Genomic DNA, 17,650 nt, shown 5'->3' on the forward strand with positions numbered 1-17,650 from the left:
TTATTATTATTATTATTATTATTTGTTTCAAAGGGGATCTAATTAAAATTAAAGCTCGTCAAAGGTAAATAATTTTGAATCGAATCTAAATTATTATTTAAATTTCAATATTTGCAATTAAGATAACTTGGTACTCTTGTGGCACCGAAAGGACAATTCGGCGGTGCTCATCCTTCCCCATTGTAATCGACTCCTGAATCTGACAATTCTCTGGTAAGTCTGGTAAATGGGTAAAAATCAGGGTGTTCAATCTACCTCATTTAAAATTGTCGGTGGTGACTCCATTACATGATTTTAAGGTCAAGACGTGAACCTGAACCGCCCAAAGGACTGTTGCAACATATACATTTTATGACACATATGTAATATGATCTCTGTACATATAATATACTAGTGCGATGTATCCTGGTTATAGGTATAGTGTTGATGTGTTCTACAGTACCTGTACTGGTATCACAAGACACTATATGTGCAAAATGGTTATATGGCACCTATGGTGCAAATGATTTATAGGGCACTAAAAATGTGCAAGTTATTCACAGGTAGTTATACTACATACAATACAGTCGTATATATGATTCACATACTATGCATTCTCATTTATTATACATTGAACTGGTGATTAAAATGGAATGTAAATTATATGTTGATCGATATGAAAAGTTGAATTGCATGTTACGTTTCATGAAAATGGCTTTCATAAGTCAATTTTAGACGTTCAAATATTTTTATATGATAGATGTCGTACTTTGATAATTTACTATATATTTTATATTGAATGCCTTACTTTAGTTATATATGCCTCACTATGTTTATTCTTAGTGTGTAATTGTTTCACGCGTAGGTAAAGGAAAGGAACAAGCTACAGAGTGAGGAGCTTTGCGAGCATCACCTTTTGTGAAATCCTGACCTATATTCAGTATCAGTAAGATATCTAGTGATGTTTTTGATATTATCTAGTTGGCATGTATATTTTATATTTTGTTGGCTCTGATGTATTAGTTATATATATATATATACATGTATCATTTGACTTGTAGTAATAACTTAGTACTATTTTAGTATGGACGATATTAGGTATAATTACTAGTTTAAATTATTGGTATTTACTAAATTATGTTTTAAATGCTAGTTGGTTAGATTATAAATTTGTCAGTTTTAAGGCAATTTTAATTATGATATGAAATAGTATTGAACTGTTTAGTTGCTTTCTAAAATCAGACTTCATTTAAGTGTTGAAATATTATATTTCTATTTTACGCGATTAAGAAAATATTAGTGATAAAGGGTTAATCAATGATTTCAAAAGAAACAAAATTTTACCATTTTTGATTAGGAAATGTTTTTAAAAGGTTAATGTGACATCTTTAACTCGTAATGGGACACGTATATGGGCTAAGGGTGTTACATTTATTTGTATTCGAGTAGCATATTTAGTCGATTCTCGGCCTAAACCAAAGTTATTATGTGTTAAAAAGTTTTTACATGTCGATGCCAATGTTACTGACCTGGTATGGTTATGTGATTTTATTATTGATGTTGCTCTTTACTAACATAGATTTGAGAAGTGTCTATCTTAGATGTCAGAAATTGAAGGTTTACGTCATGCGACTGATCAAGTAGATTCTGAGGGAACTATGACAATTTAGACAACAAGGAGCACCGGCACAGTAGGGAGTATGTGTGCGGGACCAAGGAACTTTTTTCCAGATGTTGGAGACTATTTTGGCATGATAGCAATCATGTAACACCCCAATTTTTAAGTTGTTTTTAATTTAAATTAATTGTCATAATTTTTTGGGACCAATTCGTAAGACTTTGAGGAGTTTGTGATAGATTTCAAAATTTTAAAAGTTTAAGGACTTGGACTTGAATTTACCTATCCCTAACCAATAAAGAAATGTATGGTTTTTGTGCCTTGAACCCGCGACCCATAGGTGATGCTGCCCTTTCCACTGACATTTAGGTCAGGGCTTTGTTCATGCTTTATTTTAAGCAAAAATATTTTTTATTTTGGATTGGGATTTAAATCCCTAAAATGGAAATCAAATCCCTAAATTGAGTAATAATAAAACCCCCAAATTTTGTTAAGCCCTTCGCCTCATTACCGCCAGTTGCCGCCGTCCTCTGACTGTTGTGAGTGTCACCATTATTACCATGATGAGCACTCGATCATTGCGATCAACGCCCAACCAACCGCTCGTCCTATTGGCTCATCGTTTGCTGTGAAAAATTCATCCAACGTCTGTTGAATAAGCTCCCGTCGCCACGATTTTTTTCACATACTTTCGTTGATCCCCGAATCATTTTACTTCACTGTCGTCTCCGTTGAGCTCTCTGAGTAAATCTGATCAAAACCCAACCGGTTTGGTTCAACATTATTGCCTCGTCGTCATTTTCCCATTGTGCCTTCATGGGTAAGCTTTCAATAGTGTATTTTTACGTTTTAGAGTATTATTTGTTGAATTCAATCATATTTTATAATATTTTAATATAAAAAATTAAGAGAAAATGTATTTGTACTTGATTGAAATTTTAAAAAAAAAATTAAAATTTTCAAAAATAATTCAAAGTTCATTAAACTTGAATTAAGAGCAGATAGTTTTTTTGAGTACGTAGTACCGATATTGTTCTTACATTATTGATATTGTTCATGTGATACCGATACCAAAGGTAAAAGAAGTATCGATACTATCAGTTGTTTTTCAACTTGCTCAAATTCTAGAATGTAAAATAGGTATTGATACTTATAGGTATATCGATACTACTTTACACAGTAGTATTGATACCATGAGCATAGTATCGATACTGGTCAAGCCTAACGATCTTTAACGGGTATTTTATTTAAATATTATAAAGATAGTACCGATACTTATTAAAGTAATATCGATACTCACTGTCTTGGGTAGTTTTATTTTGTAAAAAATTAATCCCCAAATTCTATAAATGGCCACATACTCATTCCAACATATAAAAATAAGTTGAGGACACTTGAATAAGGGCAAAAACACCTTAATTAATTGATTTAATTATTATTAATTTAAAACTATTTTTAAAATAAATAATAGTTTAAATCATATCTCTTATATGATAATGAACTTAATTTCAATCAAAACTTAATAAACATGTTATTTAATATTATTATGAATCAAATAAGAAATAGTAATAAATAAAATATTCTATCAAATAAATATGAATTTAACTTCTTAAACTTTAATAATAAATAACTCTTTTAAAATATAATTTAAAATAATTTCATTGTCTTAAATTATTATTGAGAGTAATAAACACAATCGTTCTTATTCATTCTTAATATGTAACCCTATAGGTTCAATTAACGTTAACAGTAGATAAAATAATATTTAATCCTATAAGTCATAAGTTACCTCTAGCATGACATTATGACTACCTAATTAAATGGAAAGCTCATGATCAGAGACAACCTTAACAAAGCTCATGTCATAATCATTTTATCTCATGATATCTTGATAGAATATAAGACATAAAAAATGTCAACCTTATGTCACATTATCTTCAGTTTCTCAATACCCAATTGAACTAACTAAACAAATGACATGGGTTTCTATCAACTCGTTTGACTATGACTATGCATTTCTCTGTCTCATTTATCGGGGGCCTTGAGATATCTCTCTTATGATAAAAGGAATCAATTTCATCTTAATTACTAAAATCTCACTACATGATTCATCTCATGTTCAAACTTATAATTGTCTGATTAAAGACAATATTTGATTGTGTTAAAACATAATAATCATTATGCTGAGAACTATAATAATTTCAGTTTAAAGGTTTAATGACTTAACTTTTTGAAATTAATATATAACTGTAATTCATGTATTAATCTCAAAATGAGTCTATCCAATATTTATTATGTACAAATATATATGAATTTGGTTTGAATCTCATTTGCATATTCATCTCATGAATATCTATCAAATTTCATATCAATCATATTTTATTAATGTTTCTACAATAATAATTGATTAGGGATATTTTGAATAATTAATAATATTATTAAGGATAGTAATAATAAAATTGAACGCAAATAATAATAATCAAAATTAATAATCAAAATATCATGTACATCCAATGTTCCTAAATACTAATAAGAAGCGCAAAGCTATCCTCGGGAATCATCTCAAGTACTACAAACTGAAAGATATTAGTTGTATTATCACCCTTGTTCAAGCTTTTACCTACTTCATTTGTCTTCTTTGGCGTCTTTTCTGACTCGTGACAACCATCCGTTAGAACCTTCACATAATCATCTTCTGTGAGGGTAATTCTGATGTGCGGCGCATAAAAAATGGTTAATATACGGTGTGATCAGTTAAATATATGATCGGTTAAAATTTAGATCAGTTATGTTATATTATTTAATTGAAAATATTATCAAGTACAATAACATATTAGGTAACGTTTATATAATGTAATAGATAGCGCTTATATAATAAAATAGGTATTTAACCGGAAATATTATTAATTACAATAACATATTAGGTAGCGCTTATATAATGTAATAGGTAGCGCTTATATTGACCTATTTATAAGTAAATCGGTATATTTATACCGGTAACATTGTAAATTTACCTATTATATATAATTATCGGTTTCGATATTTTTTGGATCGATACTTTTTATAAATGTATCGACACTATATGCGTTCACCTTTAGTCATTTATAGACTGGTTTTATCATATTTTTACAGGTTATATTATTATGGATCTATACATTTTTATAAAGTATCGACACTTTATTGGCGCTATATCTTCTTCTCTTATTAATTCCAAAAGTGTCGATATTTATAATAAATTATCGACAATTTCAACATATCCGGTAGCGCTTTACCTGTTTTGTCATTTCGAGACCGGTTTTGTCATATTTTTACTGTTATATTGTTATGGATCGATACATTTTTATAAAGTATCGAACTTTATTGGCCTATAACTTCTTCTCTTATTAATTCCAAAAGTGTCGATACTTATAATAAATTATCGACACTTTCAACATATCCGGTAGCGCTTTACCTGTTTTGTCATTTCGAGACCGGTTTTGTCATATTTTTACCTGTTATATTGTTATGGATCGATACATTTTTATAAAGTATCGACACTTTATTGGCGCTATAACTTCTTCTCTTATTAATTCCAAAAGTCGATACTTATAATAAATTATCGACACTTTCAACATAACCGGTAGCGCTTTACCTGTTTTGTCATTTCGAGACCGGTTTTGTCATATTTTTACCTGTTATATTGTTATAGATCGATACATTTTTATAAAGTATCGACACGTTATTAGCGCTATAACTTCTTCTCTTATTAATTCCAAAAGTCGATACTTATAATAAATTATCGACACTTTCAACATAACCGGTAGCGCTTTACCTGTTTTGTCATTTCGAGACCGGTTTTGTCATATTTGTACATGTTATATTGTTATGGATCGATACATTTTTATAAAGTATCGCCACTTTATTGGCGCTATAACTCTTCTCTTTTAAATTCCAAAAGTGTCGATACGTATAAAAATTATCGACACTTTCAACATAACCGGTAGCGCTTTACCTGTTTTGTCATTTCGAGACCGATTTTATCATATTTTTACCTGTTATATTGTTATAGATCGATATATTTTTATAAAGTATCGACACTTTATTGACGCTATAACTTCTTCTCTTTTAAATTCCAAAAGGGTCGATACTTATAATAAATTATCGACACTTTCAACATATCCGGTAGCACTTTACCTGTTTTGTCATTTCGAGACAGGTTTTGTCATATTTTTAACTGTTATATTGTTATGGATCGATATTTTTATAAAATATCGACACTTTATTGGCGCTATAACTTCTTCTCTTTTAAATTCCAAAAGTATCGATACTTATAATAAATTATCGACACTTTCAACATAACCGATAGCGCTTTACCTGTTTTGTCATTTCGATACCGGTTTTGTCATATTTTTACATGTTATATTGTTATGGATCGATACATTTTTATAAAGTATCGACACTTTATTGGCGCTATAACTCTTCTCTTTTAAATTCCAAAAGTGTTGATACGTATAATAAATTATCGACACTTTCAACATAACCAGTAGCGCTTTACCTGTTTTGTCATTTCGAGACCGATTTTGTCATATTTTTACCTGTTATATTGTTATGGATCGATACATTTTTATAAAGTATCGACATTTTATTGACGATATAACTTCTTCTCTTTTAAAAAAGGTAAAATTTACCTGATATGTTGAAAGTGTTCATACTTTTTATAAAAATGATCTATATTTTTTTTTAAAGTTATGTAATTTATGTTTCAATTTTTTTAATAGTGTTTCATGTTTTCCATCAACAATATTAATTTAATAATTTCATTTACACAAAAAATTATTTGATTGTTTTGATATTTTATAAAATATTATTTAGAATTTAAATTTAACAATATGTTTAGGTAGAAAATGTATTGACACATATTTAGTAGTTATTGTACATACCTAAATATGTACTGCGAATTTAATGTTGTACCCACCCTTTAACTACCATTACCAATACCACACCTATTGAAAGCAGCACGACTGAAACATGTTCAAAATGAACATTTGCTTACATCTCCATCAACGAAGTGTCGATCCTTATATTAAAGTACCGACACTTTAAATATATTCGGTACCGCTTTACCGGTTTTATCATTTCAATACTGGTTTTTCATAGCTTTACCTGTTATATCGTTGTGGATTGATACATTTTTAATTTGAATCGACACGAACCGACAAGTTAAGTTTGCCGGTTGCACAATTTTTTAATATTTCTTCATGACTTAGACCTACTACATTATTATTAGTCAACATTTTCGATAGCGCTAAACCGAATTTGTTAAATATCTTTTAATATATCCAGTAACGCCGTATATTAACCGTATATTAACCCGCCGTTCCTGAGACATTCCCCTTCTGTGACAACCATCACGTCCACGAACTTCTATATTTGCTTGTGATGGAATGTTCTCAACTAAAACACCTACGTTCTTCTGTGTTCCGCAACTTGTTTGCAAGTATCCATATACTCAACACTTGAAGCAAAGTCCTTCATATTCCAATTGCTGGACAAAATCCTTTATTCTAATGCATGGGAGTAGCGGTTTGTTAAGCTCGACCAATACCGCCAAACTTGCCTCGCTCTCTTGTCGTTTTGTAGTCAATTTTAATCACCTCCCCAAGTTCAGCAGTAAGTAGGTGAAACAAATATTTCATATAGTATCAGTAAGGTAATCATGGTAGCCTTATCCATATTATCCATACTTCATTCAACCAATACAGCTCCATCTTGGATTGCTACATCGTCATATCTAAAGCCAAGAAAAGTCGACATGTTATCGACCCAACCCTCTGCTACCATCCAGGATAGGATACTTTCCGCACATTCTCACTAGGATTCTGCAGTTGTCCGTGCCTCTTGCCCTCTTTAGCCTTATCCTCTTTACCCTCTTTATCGTAAGTAGTAAACCCCACCTCCTTGCCCTTTATTCTGCAGTTGTTCATCCAGTGGTTTGTCAGATTCACTTTGGTCCTCCATCGTTATTGGGGACCCCAACCTCTCAAGGACCGGGGGTGAGACAAAACCCTTCTTATAATCTCGGAGAGTAAACCCTAGTAATCAAAAATATTAAAGTTTGGTTCGACAAATGATTTTTAAATACATCTTTTTAAATTTCTGTTTAAAAATAGTGTTTTTTAAATAGGATAAACTACACATTTAATACCTAAGCTATTAGTTTATTTCATTTTGATATCAAATTTTTTTCAAACCATATCTAACGCTTAATTTAGGTTTTAATTTCATACCCTGCTGTTACTGACTGGTACTTTTACTTTTTTCAATGATGTTAGGGTATTGCCTCATGGTAACACATCAAAACAACCGTTAAGTTTTTTAATAGCGGGTATCAAAATAGAACCTAACCTAAACGTTAGGTATAATGTTGAAACAAAATAAAGTTTGGGTATCAAAACGACACAGAAGTGATAATTTAGGTATTAAACTTGTAGTTTACCCCTAAAAGTAATGTTAAACAGAGCCTTAATCACTTATTAAGAAGAAACATCAAGAAAGCTTTGCCGGTTGCCGGTTGCACGATTTAAATCCGCACTGACAAATTACGACCACGGATTTGAATTGATATTTAATCAAAACCGTTGAACTTTGTGATACTCCACACTTTTAAATACAAATTTGACTGTCCTTCAATTCTGTTGATGGAGCTTTTAGTATAAACTACACGATTAGTATCTTAATATCAGTTATTATTTTTGTTCTGTTTTAATCAGTCAATTATTTATTTTAAAAGTCATGTCTAATATATATTTTAATCTTATTTTAATCATTCACAGTTAAAACTTTAATAGAATTACTGACTTTATTTTTCTAATAATAATAATGAAAAATTACTTTATGGTGACATTTCTACTCCACTGTTAATTTTTTAACGGTAGATAACTAAAAATAAAATCTAAACTAAATAATTAGATATGATTTACCCTTAATGAACGTCGGTTAATGTACCTAAACATAACATTTTGAGTCCATATTTCGGATTGAACCGCTCTTTCATAAATGTTCATATCAGGCTGCATAAGTCATGCCATGTGTTGGATTTGAGACCATGTTTGACAAAATAAATGATGCAAGTAAAAAGCATTTTCTTTTTTTCCGATCCGATTTCTTTGCCAGATGTTTCAATCAGAAAAACTTACTTGAAGAAGTATATATCTTATAGAAAACAAGAAGCTCATATGTTCATAGAAAGACGTACCTGAAGATAAACAGAGTACGAATTCTATACTAGCAAGCAAGTTGTTTATTTAAGAAATACTTCTTGATACATATACCAATCTCAATCCGAGCTTGATTTCGTCAGCATGACTTAAAACAGAACAGCAAAATAAACTTCACTACTCTTTATGGTTTGGTTTTCAACTCAACCAAAGCGTTTCTTAAACAGATGATGCCGCTTCGATGGGTCCTTAGGCTTACTCTTCTGGCCAACAAGCTTATGTTTTCCGGTGCTGCAAATGGAAAAGAACGATAAATGCCGATAAACACGTTAATAAATAGATTCGATTGTTTAAAGGCTCCAACAGATTAAGGGCTCTTGCTCTTTAGTCAGCTTACAGGCCAGCTAGAGAAAAAAATGGAGACATTATTTATACCTGTATTCCATGTAGACCATTCCATTTGCACCCGACATTGTACTCATGGATCCCACAGAGCGACGAGCTTTATGAAGGGCAATATCGTCTGCGTCTTCTTCTAACTGCTCCAAACCAACTGCATCGTCACCGGCGGTCAAGACCTGATTTGTACAACTTGTCAGTGAGTACCAAGTTTTCGCACGCTTAAATTTAAATATCTACAAGGAAAACAAGCACCTTTCCTAGAAGAGCCAACTGCTCGTCACGATGGTAATAACTCAAGTCAGTACCGGCATCAGGAGGAGGCAAGCTTGTTATCACCTGTCGGAAATATTCACCATATATTTTCTTAAAATTTGCCAATTCTCACACAATTACAGCAGCGCTACAAATAAGCCACTTTCACAAGTAGCATATGCATACTTTGTATTACAATGCAGTAGACAAAAGTATTAAATGATATTACCTTAAAGCTATAACCTTGATCGATTAGAAACTGCTGTCTTTTTGTCGAGTAGTACATTTCCTGCAAAGAGCACCAAGTTTAAGCATTAGTTCCTTTAAAGAAACCACCATTCAGCAACAATGCTTAGCAATAGCTATGGCCTTGGAAAGAACAATAAATATTTACCTGTGTATCAGTAGAAACAAGGGAATAGAAAAATGCATTGTACTCCTCTTTACCACCTACCATCCTATCTTCAAGTTTACCCTGTTGGAGACAAGAATTTCAAATTTTGTCCTAAGAATACAAAAACTCTCAAAAGAAAAATAAAACTGTAAAATGGACCTTTGCCCTAAGAATACGTCCCAGTCGCTGGGCTTCTTGACGCCTTGAACCAGCATGTGATGAAATCTGAATGATTACATTTGCCTCGGGAATATCTATAGAATTATCACCAACCTGTAGATAAAAACACCTTTTTCGTGAAATAATATCCCTTCGGGAACAAAACTATCAGTCTCAGCATCTGAAAGCAGATGTTATCTACACTAAATAATCATGTCTGCATACATTTAAGACAATATTGCAGTTAATGCAAAGAATTTCTACCCAACACATTACAGCGACCATAAAGAGGCCGGAATAAAAGTAAAACTTGGTTTTTAGGTAGGGTGCAATTGTAGTTCATAACAATCAAAATTGCACAACATTTTTCTGCATTCACCAACAATACCGAGTAAAATATACCTTCGAGAGAAAAATAGTGTTCACATCACGACTAGTCTTGAATGCCTGGAGAATTTTTGTCCTCTCGAGATGGCTGCACATTACAAGGGAAGGTTGACACAACAATAAAAAATAATACAAAAAGGTTTAAGTGATTGATGTTCACAAATAACCTGGTAGCACCATAGATCATAGGCTTGCGTAGTTTCATTGCATACTCAACCAGGGCAAAAAGATTGTCGGCAAACACAATTATCTTATCACCACGCTCCCGTTCATGGAACCGTATGAGAAACTCACATGCCCTGAACTTATTAGGATTCATCACATAAAGTGCCTGAAATGCAAGATTAGATGTGTATGTAAAAGCAATAAGGTTAACCATTGCCAACTTATAAGGCAATATCCTGGTTCTCTTATTTGAAGGAAAAAGCAAAATGATCAGGTTAATATTTGATAATGCAATCAAACTAACAGCAAAACTCATTAAGAACCAACAAAATGCGGTGAATTGTTTAGATAACTGAACCTGTTTCTTCTTGGAATTTTCTTTCTTCAAATATTCAGCGAAAAACTCCTTCGTCATTGGGCACCATACTTCAGCACACTGAACATTTGCTATAAATCCTCCTTTTACTAGATCCAGCCAATTTGCTTCATACAATTTGGGACCAATAAGGAAGTTCAAATCTGTAATTCTTTCATCCTCTCTCACAAGCGTGGCTGCAGAAACGGATTCATATTCAGAAGAGGTAGCAGAGTGCTAGAGATGCATCGAAGCAAAAAAGAAACGAGGAATTACCAGTAAGCCCTAACTTGCAATGGGATTTGGTGATGCTAATGACTTTCCTAAACATGTGGGCAGGGACAACGTGCACCTGACAAAAGAAGAATGCAGTCATTGCATATAAAGTTGAAAACTTCCTTAAAGGTACATAAATGACAAGAACAAAAACGATTAGTTAGTAATTACCTCATCCATGAGAAGCAGTCCCCATTCTCTGTTTCTGATCTCTTCAATAATCTTTTCAGATTCTTCAGACCTCTTACCACCAAATGCAACCATATTATATGTTGTCACAACCACTCCAGCATTGCCACGGAATCTCTCTTTGCTTTCGGATGTGAAACGACAAATATTTTCATCCCGTATGGTTGACCAAAGCTTAAATTGAAAAGCCCACTGATCCACCGAAACTGCATTTGTAGCCAAACAAAGGCAACTTTTCTTTATCCGGCTTGCTGCAGAGACGCCGACTAGAGACTTACCAGCACCACAAGGTAGCACAATAATGCCGGATCTGGCTCTACCTGCATCAATGAAATTTGAGTGAAGTTGTCTCAAATAAAGAACTCGTGCAAATGAGAGTTTATTTGCATTAAATATTTTTGAAACTTGACAACAAGAACAGGTTATAGTATTTCCACAATTTTCTGAAATAGTATGCTAAGAGTGCTCTGCCAGCAACCGAAAATCTACCATTTCACAGCTCTTGTAAGTTTTAAGTGAGAGATAAACAATTCAGAATATTGCAACTTAAAAGAGGTGTATAATTCTTCCATTCAAGAAGTTAAGATGTCATCAATAGAATAAAAATGTGTGAATACTAAGCACAATAACAATTAGATGAACAAATTAAATAGAGATAATCTCACCATTTCCAAACATTTTACTGAGACTCTTTTCCTGGTATGGTCGTGGCTGTGCATGAGGTTTCAGTTCCATGTCAAGGTCAGGATTGACCTACAATTCCAAGGAGAAATAAGAACTACAGGACATTACCTAGATCTAGATATTAGGATTTAGGAACTCAGTTGTCACCATTTTTTATTAGTGTCGAGAAAATGATAAATGTTACTCACAGTGTCATTTCTGAAATCATACTCCTCCAACATTGGATAATTTAAAGCATTTGGCAAGCATCTTTGCTTCACATTTTCAACCTGGCAATATATAAAGCACAAGGTAAAATCTTATGTGTAGTATAATATCATTCCAGTTCAAAGCTGAAAGCATTCTCATCTAACTATAACCATAGTATCTTCTAATAGAATGATGAATCTAATGACAAATGACCTATTTCTAGTTCTAACATAAGATATCACCAAATAGGAATGCCACAAGCTAAACTATGGCTAAACAAACAAAACTCAGATACCGCCATATAAGCTGGCCATAACAGCAATAGAAAATAAGGCATGCTCTACTTAGGTGTTTTAGTTCTAATTAGTTGAGATCTAATACACTGATCCTCAAGGAAACTACGCAGCGTGCAATTGAAATATAATAATGTCAAAGAAAATAAAAAATAAAATACCTGAGCAGGGTCAATTTCAAATGCATGGGTTTCTTTCTCTTCAGCAACAGCTGCCAGTTCTGATTCCATAAGCAAACCACCATGTCCTGACTCAATTTCACCAGCAGTTTTGCTGATTGTAAATCCATCACTTCCCTGAGCATTCTATATCCGTAGTGGATTGATTAACACACAATCCAGAAGGGGAAAAAAAGAAGAGAACGTCTCCTTAGAAAGAAAAGAAAATGGGAACTCAAGAAAAAAAAATTGACGAGCATCTAGAAGAAATACGATAACCAAAGAACCAAGCAAGTTAACTATAAAGAATCCCACAATGAAACTCATGAGAAGGACATCCTCCAAAAGTGTTCCAAAAGAATCCGATTGACTCTCAATTATTCTTTCCAAATGTTTTCCCTGAACCAATATTCATGGTGGGCATCTAAGAAAACACTATGCAGAATTAGCTTAAGACCTTTGAGTGAAGAACAGTGCGCAGACAATAACAACTAAAAGTAGGCGCTCAATCTCAACCACAATAAAAAATATAATCAACAAGTTCAATTCACGTTATGTAACAAACCTCAGAAATAATCCTTGCTCGGCCTATAACCTCATCTTGAAGCAATTTTTTCAGTACCTGTGAAGATAAACATCAATGTTTATTAATATCCAAAGGACCCATAAATTCCAATAAAATTATAAATTTAACAAAAAACAACAAACTTGCCTGTGGAAATGGGGATTCAATAAAGTAACGATTCTTCTTAAGCACAAGCTTCACTTTTCCATAATTAGCGGTAGAAGCATGTATGAAATCAATCATCTCTTTAGGAAGCTTAGTCTTGGACAATTTATTCAACACCGAGATAATAGTTTCTGTTTCCAGTCCCACAGATACCGCAGCATATAAGGAATGTGGGGTTAGATTGTACTCGTGCATCGACTCCGGCCTACATAAATTGAAAATTCAGATTCATACACATATTAAGGTAACACCCAAGAAGCAAAACAACAAAATCTAAAATCACATTTTGTTTATGTAATCAGTACCTGCAAACAGGTTCAGCTATAGCAATGAGAAAATCATAAGCTTGCTTGTATAAAGGAGAGAATGTCTCCAAGAATATACGCCCATCAGCACAAGCCCATAATGGGCGATTCCCATGATCTTGCTTTAGTTCTAATTTGGTAAAATCTCTTTTCTTTCCTTCATTTTCACCTTCAAAATTAATCATAAAAAAATGTTTGCCCCAAATAAAACTTAAATTCAATGTAGATAGATTAGAAAGCAAGACGAGGAAACAAATGGGTACCATCGCGAGATTCATCATCGCCTTCGTCAGGGTAAAAAGAATAATCATCTTCGATAGCTGAGCTCCTATGATCATCCTGCAAAAATAAAACCCAAAACAAATCTTGTTTTTATGAGGGAAAAGAAACAAATCCCCTAAAATTCAGACAAAAATAGAGAAATTATATAACCTTGGCAGAAAATTTAAGCTTTTTGTTGGGTCTGCCTCTTTCACCTGAGAATCATAAAAAAAGTTACACGAAATCTTTATAAAAAAAATCAAAACTAAATAGGTCACGGATTTTGATTTTCTTTCGTTACCATGTCCCATGATTGGGTTTATCTGTATTACAAAAACCGATTTCCCTTTCGGTTTTCTAGTCCGTCAGACTTCAGAGATAAAATCGTTGAATTTCTCTCCCTTTTTTTTTTTACATTTCAAGTGCTTTCACTGTCCGGGAAAAAATTGATTTGAGAGATCTGAATAAAAAGTTTCGGGGAGGTCGGACTCTATTTGTGGAACTTCAGGTTCGCGGAATCCACCGTGCAATCTCGGAACGCAGCGTTTTAATTCAGTATTCTTTTTAGAGTAACTATGCGTTTAGTATCTAAACTATCAGTTTTAGTTCAGTTTAACACCTATACTTTCAATTTTTCAAAACCACACCTAAAGTTTAGTTTTTGTTTCATTTTAATACCCTCCGTTTAAAACATTAATTTTTGTTTCATTTTAGTATCCTTTAAAAATTAACGTCAAGTTTTGAAAAATTAAAAGTTTAGGTACTAAAACGGACCAAAAATAATAATTTAGGCACTAAACGCATTAAGTTTTTAATGTCAGGTACTAAAATGAAATAAAAATAAAAACTAAACGTTAGGTATGATTTTGAAAAAATTAAAAGTTTAGGTACTAAAATGGACCAAAACTTATAGTTTAAGTACTAAATGCATAATTTACCTTTGTTTTTATATATTTTCACTTTTATAATTTAATTAAAATTTATTTTTATTTTAAATCTTCAAATATTAAACGATATGCAGGGTGTACAATGGTTTGAGGCAGATATGCAGGGTGTATAAATTTTTTAATGATTAGATAAATTTTAGTTATAATAACAGCAGATTATTCAATAAATAAATCATAAGATATTTTTCGATAAGTTTACAAGTGAAAATCTTAATAAATTATGTGGTAATATAAGATCTTAATGAGGTATGATTCCATAAGATTTATGTATATGTTTGATGCTCAGGAAATGACGAGAATACCCGAGTCACTTGTAAGTCGATTTCGTAGTAAAGATTATCTGGATATATCCAATCTAGTGCTCCGGCACTCAAATCGCTAGTTGAACGTGAGTTGATGCTAAGTGACCTAGACGCGTTCTGAGTACTCGAGGAGAGTAGATTAGCTTGGCAAGGTGCTGACGTTTTGTGACCCAGACCTAGCTAGAGTATTGTAGGATTTTGATGCTATGTGACTCAAATCCTATTTGAAGTACCCTTAATTAGTAAATAGGGGTATGAGTTTAGTAATGTGACCCCGAGCTACACCATGACGCTTACTTTTGTTGTGTAAAAAATGTACACGTGATTTATAACTATGCACATAGCATACTCATGTGTTGAATGCATGTATTATAGTCAGGTTATTTGTGTGACACTTAGCTTGTGAGCTCAGCTTATGGAATGTGTTTATGTGTTTAGGTTCTTAGGTGTCGGATGAGGAGCTCGTCGCCAAACTCGGGATTTCCAGACTTTATCATCCTTCAGATTATGTCTTTAGTATTATAATGGACATGTACTGTCATAGACCATATTATATTATTGAGTCGTAAACTCTATTTTTAGTATGTATTTCTAGATACTATTGTCGGGAGCTCCCCTTATTTTGTAAACATATTTAAATTTGGTATTTATCTTGTTTTGAATGAATGAATGTGTTAAACGATTTCAAAAAAAGGGTTAGCCACTTAGGTGGTTCTGTGTAATATTTTAATCCTCTAGATTTCAAGTCGAATTGGATTAGAGTGTTACATACAAAGCTAGAATCATTTAAGATTCTCAAGGAAATAAATTCAACTATTTATTTTACTTACCAAGTTAGAGTCATTTAAGATTATCAAGGAAACAAATTCAACTATTTATTTTTCTTACAAAGTTAGAATCATTTAAGATTCTCAAAGAAATAAATTCAACTATTTATTTTTCTTACAAAGTTAGTGTCGAGACGTTTCTCTGCCCGGCGACGGAGAGTACAAATAGTATACCTAAGTGTAACTAGTCTCGAAAAGTAAGTGTTTTCTTCCTTGAATCAGATAAAACACTAAATTGTAGAGTCATCACCAATCTTTTAATATGGCGAGATTGGTCACCAAAATGTTATATTATTCTAATAAAATTCCTGAGAATAATATTAAAATAATACAACAAAGGGTCTGCTTACCAGAAAAATGAGTTCGGGAGTCGGTTGCGTATGGGGAAGAATTAACACCTCATAACGCCCAAAATTAGTATTGGTGTTTATTAATTGATTTGTATTTGTAATAAATTATAAATTTGTATTTAATTTTAAATTAATAATAAGAGGAATATCATTTCACACCAATAACCATTTTAAAATACCTTCCTAATTAATTAAGAAGATATTTAATGATATATTGTATGAAATAATACAGCTTAAATACTCATGTATAAAATAATAATTAGAAATATAAAAATATAAAAATATCATATTACTAATGCAAAGGTTACAAATTTTAGGTACTAAAATATAAATAATCCTATAATAATTTTTAATATTAAAATTAAAGGTATTAAATTATAAAATAATAAAAATATAGCCCTAATTCGAAATATTACAAAATATATGTACTATTAGTGTAATTTAACCTAAATTATAATTCGGGACTAAAATATAAACTACTTATATTTAAGGACCTAAAATAGATATTTAGCCTAAATATATATATAAACATAGTAGTGACTAAAATAAAATAACTAAAATACGAAAACAAAATTAAAAGGCATAAAAACCTGATTTTGGGACCAAAATGAAAGGTTTACAAAGTTGGAGGGACCATAGATGGGATTAGACCATACCAAAATTACACATACACCCTCCCCAAAATGACGCCGTATGAGAGAGGGTATAAATGCCCAAATTCGACCCTTAAGGGCCTAAACCCTTCTCATTTTTCTTTCAGCTTCTCTCTCCTAGAGAGAGAAGCTCTCAACTCGCTCCAAAATCCCTCATCGGAGAGAGACCGGCCACCGACCGCCAGCCATGTTTCGACACCGATCGTCGCCGCCAACCAGCACCACCTATGGTGGCCGAAAAATTCGAAAATACACTAAATTGAAGCCCTCAACCTTCTAAACATGATTCTGAACCTCTTTTCTCTTAAAAACCTCCAAAAATCTGTAGATATAAGTTTATACCTTCGATTCTTCAACTCTCTAACGGCACGTGAAGGCGCGTGGATACTCCAACAACAATGGTAAGCCTTCTCTTTTTCGTATGGATGCTCTCTCTTGTTTTTGTCTCTTCATTTTCGTTGCAAGTTCACCTTTTATAGGCCTTAGTGAGCCATCTGTGATGATGGTTTCTTCGGTGAGTCACCGGACCTATGGTGGTGATTCACCATAGACCGATGTGTTGTACGATCGAGATGCTTC

General features: G+C 32.5%; 1 protein-coding gene across 1 annotated transcript; it reads right to left on the reverse strand.

Moving 5' to 3' along the window:
- Window positions 1-8,856: 8,856 nt before the first annotated feature.
- On the reverse strand, window positions 8,857-14,437 carry LOC120163573 (general transcription and DNA repair factor IIH helicase subunit XPB1). Its single transcript, XM_039173476.1, has 20 exons — window positions 14,294-14,437; window positions 14,164-14,207; window positions 13,995-14,070; window positions 13,732-13,900; window positions 13,409-13,631; window positions 13,262-13,318; window positions 12,700-12,843; window positions 12,245-12,325; window positions 12,038-12,125; window positions 11,355-11,692; window positions 11,184-11,259; window positions 10,911-11,104; window positions 10,555-10,718; window positions 10,403-10,475; window positions 10,001-10,114; window positions 9,842-9,922; window positions 9,677-9,736; window positions 9,448-9,531; window positions 9,229-9,371; window positions 8,857-9,084 (listed from the first exon to the last, which is right to left on the reverse strand). The coding sequence occupies exons 1-20, from the start codon at window positions 14,301-14,303 to the stop codon at window positions 8,997-8,999; spliced, it is 2,307 nt and encodes a 768-aa protein (XP_039029407.1). The 5' UTR covers window positions 14,304-14,437; the 3' UTR covers window positions 8,857-8,996.
- Between the last annotated feature and the right edge of the window lie 3,213 nt (window positions 14,438-17,650).

The sequence above is a fragment of the Hibiscus syriacus genome, unplaced genomic scaffold, assembly GCF_006381635.1.
Source record: "Hibiscus syriacus cultivar Baekdansim isolate YM2019G1 unplaced genomic scaffold, ASM638163v2 tig00111463_pilon, whole genome shotgun sequence".
NCBI lineage: Eukaryota > Viridiplantae > Streptophyta > Magnoliopsida > Malvales > Malvaceae > Hibiscus > Hibiscus syriacus.